The 11,655-nt window shown below is 46.9% G+C and overlaps 3 protein-coding genes across 3 annotated transcripts; 1 reads left to right on the top strand and 2 right to left on the bottom strand.

Moving 5' to 3' along the window:
• Positions 1 to 247: 247 nt before the first annotated feature.
• Positions 248 to 3,030, bottom strand: TREMEDRAFT_35703 (uncharacterized protein; the record flags this gene model as incomplete). The annotated part of the gene is made up of 8 exons (XM_007008055.1): positions 248 to 413; positions 609 to 711; positions 779 to 894; positions 1,117 to 1,278; positions 1,594 to 1,662; positions 1,909 to 2,006; positions 2,164 to 2,293; positions 2,513 to 3,030. The coding sequence occupies 8 exons, from the start codon at positions 3,028 to 3,030 to the stop codon at positions 248 to 250; spliced, it is 1,362 nt and encodes a 453-aa protein (XP_007008117.1).
• Positions 3,031 to 3,810: 780 nt separating this feature from the next.
• On the bottom strand, positions 3,811 to 6,147 carry TREMEDRAFT_70373 (uncharacterized protein; the record flags this gene model as incomplete). The annotated part of the gene is made up of 8 exons (XM_007008123.1): positions 3,811 to 3,926; positions 4,036 to 4,297; positions 4,430 to 4,561; positions 4,713 to 5,042; positions 5,145 to 5,247; positions 5,360 to 5,516; positions 5,580 to 5,693; positions 5,763 to 6,147. 8 exons carry the CDS (start codon positions 6,145 to 6,147, stop codon positions 3,811 to 3,813), a joined length of 1,599 nt encoding a protein of 532 aa, XP_007008185.1.
• Positions 6,148 to 7,869: 1,722 nt separating this feature from the next.
• On the top strand, positions 7,870 to 8,355 carry TREMEDRAFT_66044 (uncharacterized protein; the record flags this gene model as incomplete). Its single annotated transcript, XM_007008122.1, has 1 exon — positions 7,870 to 8,355. One exon carries the CDS (start codon positions 7,870 to 7,872, stop codon positions 8,353 to 8,355), a length of 486 nt encoding a protein of 161 aa, XP_007008184.1.
• Positions 8,356 to 11,655: the final 3,300 nt, after the last annotated feature.

The following is an 11,655-nucleotide window of genomic DNA, read 5'->3' as shown; positions in this document are numbered from 1 at the left end:
ATCGTCTCATGGTAAAGCAACAGCAATTTTCCCCTGCCACATTGACGTTGCTACGACATCGTCCCGCCGTCTGTGTCATGACCCTCGGCTCAATTGTCCCATATCATGACACATGCGCATACTAACGTTACTGACATTCAGATTGACGAGTTTGGTGTCCAAAGACTTATGTTTTCATACCCTACATCTCTCTTCAGAGTTTAATAATACTCAACAAAGCCGTATACCACTGGCTTCATGTTCAATCTCACGGATCAGGTGAGGGAGTTACAGGATTAAGTTTGCGCTCTTGTTTCTCTCTCCATTTCCTTCCTCGTTTCTTGACCAACAGCAACATTGGTATGCCCAGTGTACTTATACCACTAAGCACAATGCAGGTCCATCCAGCTCCTAGCGCATCATACATTTGTTGACTGTTGTCAGTTGAAATCCATACTCTATGATAATTAGACACAGGTTGATCAGATGAGATACTTCCATCGATTGCGCGCGCTGAGATGTGGCTCAAGCCCTGGTTGTGGAATGGGAGGTAAGATGAGTGTGGGTGCCTGCCATATGCAGCTGACAAGAGTAGGAAGTATATGGAGACAGATGAAAATATTACTTACACAACGGCAGTGCCAATAGCACCCAAAATACAGCGAACGAGATTGAGCGAAGCGGACATGCCACCTGTCTTGTCGGGTAGAAGGTGCTGACCATAGACCGTAGCTTGGGGTAAGTGATATCCACGTCAGATCATTGAGAGAGATTCAAGTTGCACTAAGTCTTGACTCACCAACAAGCACGGCTCCGTTGCCTAAACCAAGAATGAAAGTGGTGATCAGCGGAATAGCAAGATTTAGACGTTTCTCAAGGAACCATCCTAGAGCGATGGGGACGAGGATGGTCGTTCTCTTTGTAAGCTTCTGCAATGTATGACCACATTTTCCAGCAACCGAGGACACCATATCTTCCAGGCTGTTCTCCATGTGGAAATCTTTCATTTCACATGGAGAATCTGGTGACCATGGCTGACATGATATAATCAGAACGATTAGGAGGAAACAAGAACCGTAAGTGACAATGGAACAATGATCACTCAGAAGTTGGAGAATAGAGAGAGAAATCACTGACGCTACAGAAGGCCACATGCAGTTCAGTCGAGCTGCCTCTATATCAAATGTATCAGGACGAGATTCGTAATCACCTCCAACACGTCTCATCTCAATGCTGAAACGATAGTCGAGTAAACGACCGGTGAAGAAAGAACATATTCCCGTGCCAAATCCTATTGGGCTGAAGGTGAGCAACAAGGATCTGTGAGAGGAATTGTGAACAACTACGGGACCAAGTCCTTTCACAGGTCAAGGAATCCAAAGCGTGAAGAAATTACATTGATTTAGGGGGAGGAGATTAGGTAGGGACAGAAAATAAAATTAGAAGGAGTTGATAACGAGCGATGTATGTTGTTCTAAGCTGAAGCGCGAGGAGGAAGATTGTAGCTCAGGGGATATGATGAGCAGAGGTGATCAAGCAGAAGGAGTAATCAAATTTCCTGTTGAAGGACGAGCTGAATCGAGGGGGAAAGGTGACAGATCCAAAAAAACTCACAGATAGCATATTCCTATCTTGATGGGAGAAAGACCATATGGGTCTTTCAAAACTGTTGAGAGTACAGTTCTTTCGTCCATCAGCTATCCTTCCAAATACGCTATCTCCATAAGCACATTATCCTGCTAGACAAGTTGTGATGATATCGACCCCACAAGCCTTATGCATTCCGTGCGACCGTAGTCTTTGAATGGAAACGGTTTGAGAAATGTTGAGTCGTTGATCTTTTTGGTCGTCCGTCACCACGTACGCAAAATGGGGAGTAGAGTGGTTAGAAGGAGAGATCGGTAACCGTACAGTATCAATTAAGCTCACAAAATAGTATAATACTCTACAAACATGAGAGATGCGACGAGGAAAGTGACACTGATTTCGGGTACGACTAGAATCAGGAATGTTGAGAAAGGTCGGAACTGAGTGGTCAGTATTGCATCCCTCGATGACACAGGACAGACGATACACGCTGGTCTGGAACTAGGAAGGAGTGAACAAGAGTCGAGCTATCTGAGAATACATTCGTGATGATGACCGGACGATTTGGACTGAGAATTGGAATGCAGAAAAGCTCACCCTCATACGTGGAAGATCTACCGGTCTCGGAACTCTGTTCTTTGGACCGAGATCGATAGGAGGCTTGGTATATGTCGGAGGGAGGTAGGATCCGTTCCCTACTAAAGTCCTCAATGTTTCCGGAAGGAAACTACAGGTTCAGTTGGTATCTTTGATGACTATTCACAAAGATATTGAGGAGGCGAAGTTGTACAGGGTATGATCACATTATCATGCAGATCATGGTCGTGTTAGATATTGGCAGAGTGATAACATAGTATTGACGAGCTCCAAGTTGAGGAGGTCTAGAGGAGGTTGATGGGAAGTTTGAAGGAGGTTTGGAGATTGAATAAACGGGTGAACAACCCACAGAATGAGAGGAACCAATATCACTCCCGCCGTTATTGTCAGAAACCAAAACATAGCTCTCCAACCTAAAGTGGAAGCGAAGATTCCTCCCAATAACGGACCCAGAGCAGGACCCAGCATGGCTCCTATCATGAAGAAAGACAAGAACTTTCCTCTTTCTTCCGGAGCTGCAATATCCGCCACACAACCATATCCTATAGTTATAACTGCTGAACCACCAGTCGCTTGTAGTGCTCTTAAGAGTAGCAACAACCAATAAGAGTTTGTTGGACATAATGCAAGACCAATGTTGGAGCCAAGATATAGACCAAGGGTGGAGATGTAAATCGGACGACGACCGTATGTGTCTGACATTGCGCCGAACAGACTAGGAGTGACAGCTTGGAAAATGAGAAAAACGGTGACTGTGAGTGTTATGTTGGCTTCTGATGTGCTGAAGGCTGTTGAAAGAGTGGGAATAGCGGGGACGAACATGTTTCCGCTGATAGGAGATATGAGACCTGAAGGTAAGAGACCCATTGCGTGTTCCGTGCTACCTACTGAGAAGGTGACTTTGTTGATCATGAAGGTCCACTGAGTATGAGATTCGAGACGAGCTTGGATGTAGCCGATGGGAGTGGGGGAGAGAAGAAGATTCCATCTAGAAGGAGAAGGAATCGATTCGGTCCAGGAATTGAAGAAGGGAAAAAGAGGGAGTGGTACGCGAAGAGAAAGAAAGACATACCCGCCGCCCCGCTCAATACTACAATAAGCCATTTTATCCCTGGTGAAAAGATAGAATAAACGATTTCTTCTCCTTCTTCCGTTGAAACCAAGTTGACGGTGTTCAAATCCTTGAGCTCGATATCCGACTTGGTCACCGTATCTCGCTGGATGTCGGAGATGACATCTTGGGGATCCTCCTGTGCCGTTTCATTTTCACGAAAGATGACATCGTTGGGGCTCACGACAGGAGGACAAGCCATGCAAAAGTAGATTTGGATACCTCTTTCAAGAGGTCTGAAAGGAATACTGAGAAGTTGGGGAGAATATGGACTTCCCTTCTTGGCTTGAACATAAAATAGACACTCGTACAAAATTAGGCACTTTCTTCGGTCTGATCCGATCACACCGCACGGCGCCGGTCGGTCCGGAATTTAGGTCTTGTGACTTCCGGTCAAGTGGTTCATACTTCATTCACATGTGAAAATGTCTACTCTATCTTTCTACATGTCCGATTTACGACTTGATCTTAGAATCCTCCATAAACTACCATGTACGCACTCCTGTTCAATCTTCACAAGCATGTAGTGGGGACGTCTAACTTCTGACCACCTCCTCGATCATCTTCATCCCCAGTACAACTTTCTCGTCCTGCCACCTCGGCGCCGCGACTTGCAACGATAAAGGCGCGTTTAGAAATACTTCTGGGGAATCTGACATGGTCATTATCCTGATTTCTCCTATCCAGTATCTCAATACCCAACTTCTTGGTGCCCACAAGGATCTAAATGCTGTGGTGGACATGGAACACAAACGACTCACAAGCCTCCCAGACTTCTTTATCTTGTCTACATGTGAGTTTATATCGGTTGTCAGCTTTATCATCGAGTGTAACATGTAATCCCGTGGGAAACACTGCAGCGGGATAATCAACCAGATTGAAGAAGGAGGTGTAGGACCAATAACGAGATGTGCCGCATAAAGGAGCAGGACCTGGAGAAGGAGGACAGAGGATGAGGTCGATGTTAGAGGAGACAAAGTGGGCTGCGTAGGCTTCTCGAAAGGCGTCGCGTTGGACGGTCAACTATTGGATATCAGCGGGGATTTCATCGTGGATTGCCGACCATACACAACAGAACACGATCGGATAAAGTGCCTTTTCCGTCGTGATATGGGCATTGGAGGAAACCGAACGATCAAGATAAAAGGGACTCACTTCCATGAGTTCCGAGATTGTTAGTGATTTCGATTGATTGACCAGCCATTCGGTGAGAGGATGGATCGTCTCATTTGCTGATTGTAGGACATCTTGAAGTCGTTCTCCTCCGTCTATGTGGTATAACTTGGTCTGCTCTGTAAGACCCGACTTGTCCCGCCCTCAATTCTCTTTTCCCCAACCCTTCCGTCACGGTGCAGGCCGTCCAGAGAAACAACCGGACTTGATACAGAACCGGCAGAAGTGGGATGGAATAGGTTGGATATGGTTTCACTTGACTCACAATTAGTTCCCATCCTTCTGCTTGTCTGAATGGCTCATAATTCACCACCCTGAAACCAGCCTTTTCAAGCTTCTCCACCGCATATGCTAAAGTGTTACTCATCGGCGGCTGAGGCCTTACAACCCCGTCATCCCACATGACACCTATGATGGGTTTACTACCACCTTTCCAAACCACCTCCTCAGGTCTCCAAGGCATAGCCACGGTTGTCATATCATATTCCCAAGTCTTGGCGTCCAAGATTACTCGAACAAACAGATCAACGTCTCGTGAGGATGAGGCAAGGGGTCCGATACTAGCCGGAATGGTTTCTTGACCAGCCATGAGATCCTTAGAAATCAATACCTTATACCCTTCAACCAGTTGAGCCACTGGTACCTGGAAATAGAGGATAGGAACTGTGGGATACAGGAAGTATCGAAGACGACTCACTCTACCACCTGTCATGGGTAATCGGAAGGATGTTGGTTTGAATCCAAATAAACCGTTATTGGCCGCAGGACTACGAATGCTACCGCCTACATCTGTTCCTATCCTTCTATTCAGCATCTTCACTCCCGATGAGAAGACATTTAGAACAAGAGGCACGACAGCTGGACGGGGAAGAACATTGGAAAGTATAGGAGGGATGCAAAACAAGAACCAACCCCAGGACTGATCCCTTGGCACAAATCAGTGCACCTTCACCGCCGCTGCTACCTCCAGCGGTGAGACGGGTATTATATGGGTTGACACATGGTCCAAGGAAACTGTCCGTTTCCAATTGCATGACAGCTTGCGGGACGATCGTTTTGACGTAGAAGACTAGACTTGATCAGCTTCCTCGCAAACGGGTGACTAATTTAGCAGTTAGGTGATTTGACTTACCAGCTCCTGCTGCTCTAAGAACACTGACCAAAGTTCCGTCTTCTCCTGCTTCTGAATTCTCTGTCCACGCCGCAAATCCCGAACATCCTCTGTGTCCCCGAAGAGGCACCGTATCTACTTATCAGCTCACTAAATCTTAACCTCAGGGAAATCATTTCATCTCGTTGAATATAAGAGACTAACCTTTAACAGAGACAGGTACTCCGTGCAATGGACCCACGGGTTTACCTGTTCGTTCCATCTCTGCATCTAACCATTTTGCCCTTTCCAGTCCTTCCTGGAAGAAGTACGCTGTCAAACAGTTTGTAGTCTGATGAGCTATAGCAGCAGACTTCCCAAAAGCCGTAATAACCTCGACGGCTGACAATTGACGAGCCGCGATGAGATCCCTCAAACCGAGGGCGTCATATTGTACAATCTTGATTTCTTCCTGGGTAAGAATACCGCACGTCAGAGCGTAGTTGGAAACATTGAGAGGGAGATCCGAAGTATCGATCTTCCAGGCGACTGGAATAGCATCTGATATGGCGGTGTGAATCTTGATTTTGGCTGAAGTAGGAGTTGACATTGGGCTTCGTATCAGTTCCGACTTTATTAGAACTGTGAGGTTACTACAGATAGATACAAAGAGGTAAGTATTTACTCTTTTTATGGATATCTTGTCCTGCTACTCTTGACTCATGGCATCACTATCGCTGCGGACGCCCAAAGGACACGGAGATCAACGAAGATTGGTAATACAGGCACTACCGACCGCATGATAGTTGGAAAAAAGGGATCACACCCTGCTCTATGAATAGAGACGCAAAGTGTTCTGGGAATCCATAGGTAGAGTGACCGGATTTCAAGGTTGATTCGGTGTGATACTGCGGAGAAAGTCCCTTTTCGTGGACGTTCACACGGATACCTCGATCATTTGGACGAATGGATGAAACCCAGTTGTTACGTCGTTTCGAGTGAGGTTCGGGAGAATGCTGTGCTGCGGTCATGTGAACGATGGGCAGTGTAGGAGCATAAAAAGCGCTCTTTTCAAGAGGGTGTGAGAGACTCGTACATTTTACTGCGGTATCATGTCAGACCCGTCGCCCTGCAGTCTTAGTAGACGACCTTAGGGCGGAGATAACGAAACAATCCCAACTCACATGCCCTAGTGGGGTTATCTACCGGCATGGCCACTATCTGAGATAGACATCTGATGGCAAGACTCAATCCTGAGCTGCGGTTCGATCCGAAAGGCCTGAACCGCATCAAAACCCGCTAAGTATCCCATTGAGGGGGGACCCCTGAAGGAATACTGATCTGCGAAAATCAGTCAGCATCCAAAAGGGGAACGTTCCATCGTGGACGTCTTCTGAACGCAAGCAATGAAAGGATTCCCTGTTCCCTGTCAGCTCCGGCAACGGACCGCACCGTCGGACAAACTAGTCCACGGGTATAATAGAATAGTGGTACAAAAGCTGGGACTTTCCTCCAGGGAATATTGAACGTCGAGCCCAGGACACGTTCAACGAGTGGAAACATCTCCCACCTATCAGAGCCTCGACAGTGATGACAGATGCAGCCTGACGAGTTGAACTCAACATTGGGAATGGCTCAAAAGATGTATAGAGCTTCAGCAATTTGATGGGAATGACTCACACGCTGGTTATTGAAAACATGCTCGGCGAACCTCAACGCAGCTTACCTTTCCGTGCGCCACCCTCGATGTGGTCTTCTCGTCCACTCCACCCTCTCGGGGTCCCACGCTAAAGGCTGTGGAGCTACAAAGTATGATTGACCCGTATATGAGCTAAGGATGCTCCACAACAGTTCCCCCATCTACACATAAAGGTAGGAATTCTTTTTTTCCATCCCCATGTAAGGAAGGCCACGACTCACGCTTGTTCAAACTTCGCGAGTTCTGGGACCCACGTACATAACGTAGTTGGCCACCAACGGATTGTCTTTTCTTTCCTTGACATCCTAGAGATCATTATAAGACCAACCTGAACTATAACAGACACATTTTCCGGGCTTGCCCATTCATGTTGACATTGTAAACCCAATCACCTGAATCAGCGGAGTGGTACAAAGTAACCCAAGACGCGAAGCTTCACTGCCACTTCTTCGTGCGTCTTACAATGAACTCTACCCAGCCGCAAGATTGGGGCGGTTCTAGTCAAGGCAATCGTGATCCTTCTCGCCCGACCAGAACACCCGAGGATGAGTTGAGCCGGGTACGAAATAGAATGTTACATTTCATCTCCGAAGGGAACACATCACCTCTGAAATCCTTTCCATAGCCAAAAATATGGCAACTCACACGAGGGCGGGCTATGATGAAGAAATGAACTCTCTGTACCCCTTGCTCAGTCAACAAATGGACCAATCACTTTCCAATTGGGGTAGATTGAATAGTCACTACATGACCCTTCAACAGAGATACAAGAAGATGGGCACAATATTAGGTAAACTGGAGGAGCAAACACCAGTGGTGTCAGCAACTTTTGATGAATTCTTGTTCTTTGTTACCGGTTCTGATACCTTCAAGGGTAAAGCACCTGCATACCATATATCAAGCTTGGCCATGACTGACATCAGAGCTCTCAGAGAAATGGCAGACTGGCATTTGCAATCCATCCAAAATCTGATGAATATTGCAATTGGAGGCATCGAGGCTCTGAAGCCTTACACTGAAGACACAGCACGGCAAGACCATATAAGTGAATTGTGGACAGGATGGGAGACAGCAGTGTACTGGTTTAAGGAGGATCTTGGCTTACAACTCCCCCCATGATCCATGCTACTCCAATGGTGTAAGTTTCTATCACATAATATGAACAGGTGATTGTCACGGGGTAACAACGAATCGAGGAAAGTCCATCCAGTTTGATGGAGCAGGACAGAGAAGATCAAGAAAGGGAGGCAGTGCTGCACTTAGGTAGGGACAGCTTTTCCCCTTTCCAGATTTCCCCACTGGGTTTGCTCAAAGGGTTTTTCACATGTCCGAGTATGTACATAGACGCTTGCAGTAGGAGGAACAAGGATGCGGAGACTGGTAGATAGTATATAGTACAATCAGCAAAGTACCAACTTTGCTGATTCTTCAATATCATTCTTTGGCTACATCAATTGCAGAGGAGACACAATCCATCAAATAGCACCAGAGACACATAGATTTCCACGAGACTTCCATCGAGTTTGACCCAACCTGCCACTTAGTCGTTGTGTTTCATAAACAACTTCGTGCTTTACTAACTTCTATCACTAAGACAACAACCAGAGATTGTTGAAGATCTCTGGGAGCTTTGGCCCTTAAGTACTTCGTTCCTCCCTAACTTTGGCAACACAGAACTTCGTTCAACCCTAAGCCCCGAGCTTTGTACCTTGCAAACTTTATCCCCAAGAAAGCTCGTGCCTCCCTAACTTTATATCTCCTCAGCTTCATATCTCCCTAACTTTGTATCCTCCTGACTTCCTGCATGACTATGTGTCACGACCCTGCAACCTCAGTCGTGACATCGGGTTATAACCGGATTGCAATCATAGGGCCGATTGTGATATTGTGCCTTTTAGCGCAGTGGCATAAGATGTCACATCCATGGCCAGTGTATGGCCTGGTGCTGGTTAACCAGGTTGTAACACTATGTCACAAGGACCAACTAACCAGCATTGGCTTGATATAACAGTGCCCAACGGAACAGTGATGTTAACCACTGCGACGAAAAGGCCTATTAATCGGCGGTTAAACCTACCGCCGGTTGCTGGTTCAATACCCTTCCCTGACTTTTGCTCGACTTGTCACAGGCTTTGTAACAAGAAATTTACGGCAAGGTTGGTCTATGACTGGCGGGAGTAGCCCGTAGTGCTGGTACAAAGGTCAACAGAAGATGTATCGAGTAGGAAGGAGGTAATAAATATAGATCAAGTATAAGAGTGTATAGTAGTTGGAACTATATACAAAGGAAGGTGGGACTTTGGAGTGAAGACCCAAAGTCAGGCTTGATGAAAGATGGAGTGCCACCCATAGGATGATCTTGCACTGTCTATGGTCAAAGATGACTTTGGGGAGAGCAGAGAGGTAATGGGGAAAAGTGAGGTGTTTTGAGATGGTTTTCATCGTTAAAGTAGAAATCCATTCCGCCACTTTATATACCTTTCAGAATCACACGTTTTCACACTGATTCCCACAATCCACAATGTGGCGTGTGGAGTCACATGACTTGTTGTGATGAGGTGTTATGACCTGGTCATAACACTGTAATGATCCTGCTTGTGAGGATCACCACAAATAAATAAATGTAACCTACCCGTAGGGCTGGATACTGTCGGAACTCTGTGATGTGGATAATACTAGTCAACAATGGATCAAAGGTCAGTAATGGTCAGTAAAGAGTGTATCAAGGAAACTAAAGAGGGTCTGAGAGAGGATGGAGGAAAAAGGAGGAGAAGAAGGAGGGTGTCACGCCTGCGGGTAGACTGCGGTAGCAAAGGACTGCCTTGGGAACTGAGGGGTTTAGTCTCTGGCTCGTGGACCTTGGTGACTGCCTTGGATACTGAGGGTTCGAGAGGTTGGGTTAGAACCAACTGAGTGACTTATCAAACGAGGGGAAGGGAATTGAAAAAATACATTGCTGAAGAAGAAAACTACAGCACTAGATAGGGTTTAAATACTAAAATCAGCCTTTTCCAAGAGGCTCATGCAGACCTGCGGAATACGAGCGCTCTGAACCGTCCTGCACTGTCCTGCATGCATTGCCATGCATCCCACCGTGTCATAAATCTCGAATCTCGGTCACAGCACAAGCAGTTTATAAAGGGTCTCAGCTCATACTATGGACTGAGCATTGGATCTTTTAGCACAAGAGCTTAGTGCGCGTCACCCTTTAGGCGTATGCATTACAGACCGGTTACCACTGATATCCTACGATGCCATATCTGCGTTTACCTATGTCCTACTATAATATCCTACGTGATGCGCTGGAAGTCGGTGACTTTGTCGAAGGTGGTCAATGAGGAACTATGAGGAACTTTGCAGAACATAGAGAAGCTGCGAGAACAAGAGACTGAGAGATTATGCCTTACAAGGCATCAGAACAGAGGAGAGAGACCTAGAGAAGTACTTGGGGCTTATGCCTGTCAGGCATTAGAGCACAGGAAAGATAGTCTTGGGGTTAATGCCTTATAGGCTTGAGAGCAGAGGAAAGGTAGACTTGGAGTTTATTCCCAATAGGCTTGAGAGCAGAGGAAGATATGAGAGTGGAGGTTTGTCACGGCCGTCGAACAACTACTTCTTAATAGACCGACGGTCGACGAACCTCGGCTAACTTCACGCTCTGAGTCGATGTCTCACCCAACCAGGAGGGCGCAGACGTCGAAAGGGGTGTAACTACGGCGTACTTCGGCGTAGTTACTCTAACTAGGGTTTTGATCTACTGATGGCGATGTATCTTGATTTATAGCTATCTCTATCTGTCTTTTACTACTGACAACAATCAAGGATCGCTGAAGAACTTCAGCGATCTTCTCAGCTAATATTATCTACTCCTCCTAGACGTTCATCCAACCCTCTCGCGCTTTGACGTACTTCAACGCACTTCGTCCAACTTCCCCGAGCCCTCGGCCATCCTCTTCCTCCTTCGACTAACTCCGCCTAACATCGCCGCACTTCTGCTCCCATTGTCCCTACTTAGCCTAACTCCGCCTAACATCGCCGCACTTCTGCTCCCATTGTCCCTACTTAGCCTAACCCCGCCTAACATCGCCGTACCCCCCCTCCCATTGTCCCTACTTAGCCTCACCCCGTCTAACTTCGCCGTACTTGGTGTCAGAAGTCCTGAGTTACGTGTAGAGTAAAGAGGTTAAGGCGTGATGGGGTTTTGATGGCCAAAGGAGGGTCATTGTTGGTGGAGTAATCGAGGTGTCACGACGTAGTTCGTGACAGTCGCCCCCTTCTTTAGCCGCGAACGTCCTCGTGAGCGATTACACCTCTGTCGTGGCAAGAGAACTTAGCAGCGTAGTACCCCATTCTCTCCCTCCCCATGACCATCCTCCACTCTTCTGCTCTTTGCGCCGCACTTCGTAGTTGGGCCTCCTT

This window comes from Tremella mesenterica (genome assembly GCF_000271645.1).
Source record: "Tremella mesenterica DSM 1558 unplaced genomic scaffold TREMEscaffold_18, whole genome shotgun sequence".
Taxonomy (NCBI): Eukaryota; Fungi; Basidiomycota; class Tremellomycetes; order Tremellales; family Tremellaceae; genus Tremella; species Tremella mesenterica.
Note: the sequence above shows the minus strand (reverse complement) of the source record. Positions and strands in the feature narration are given on the sequence as shown.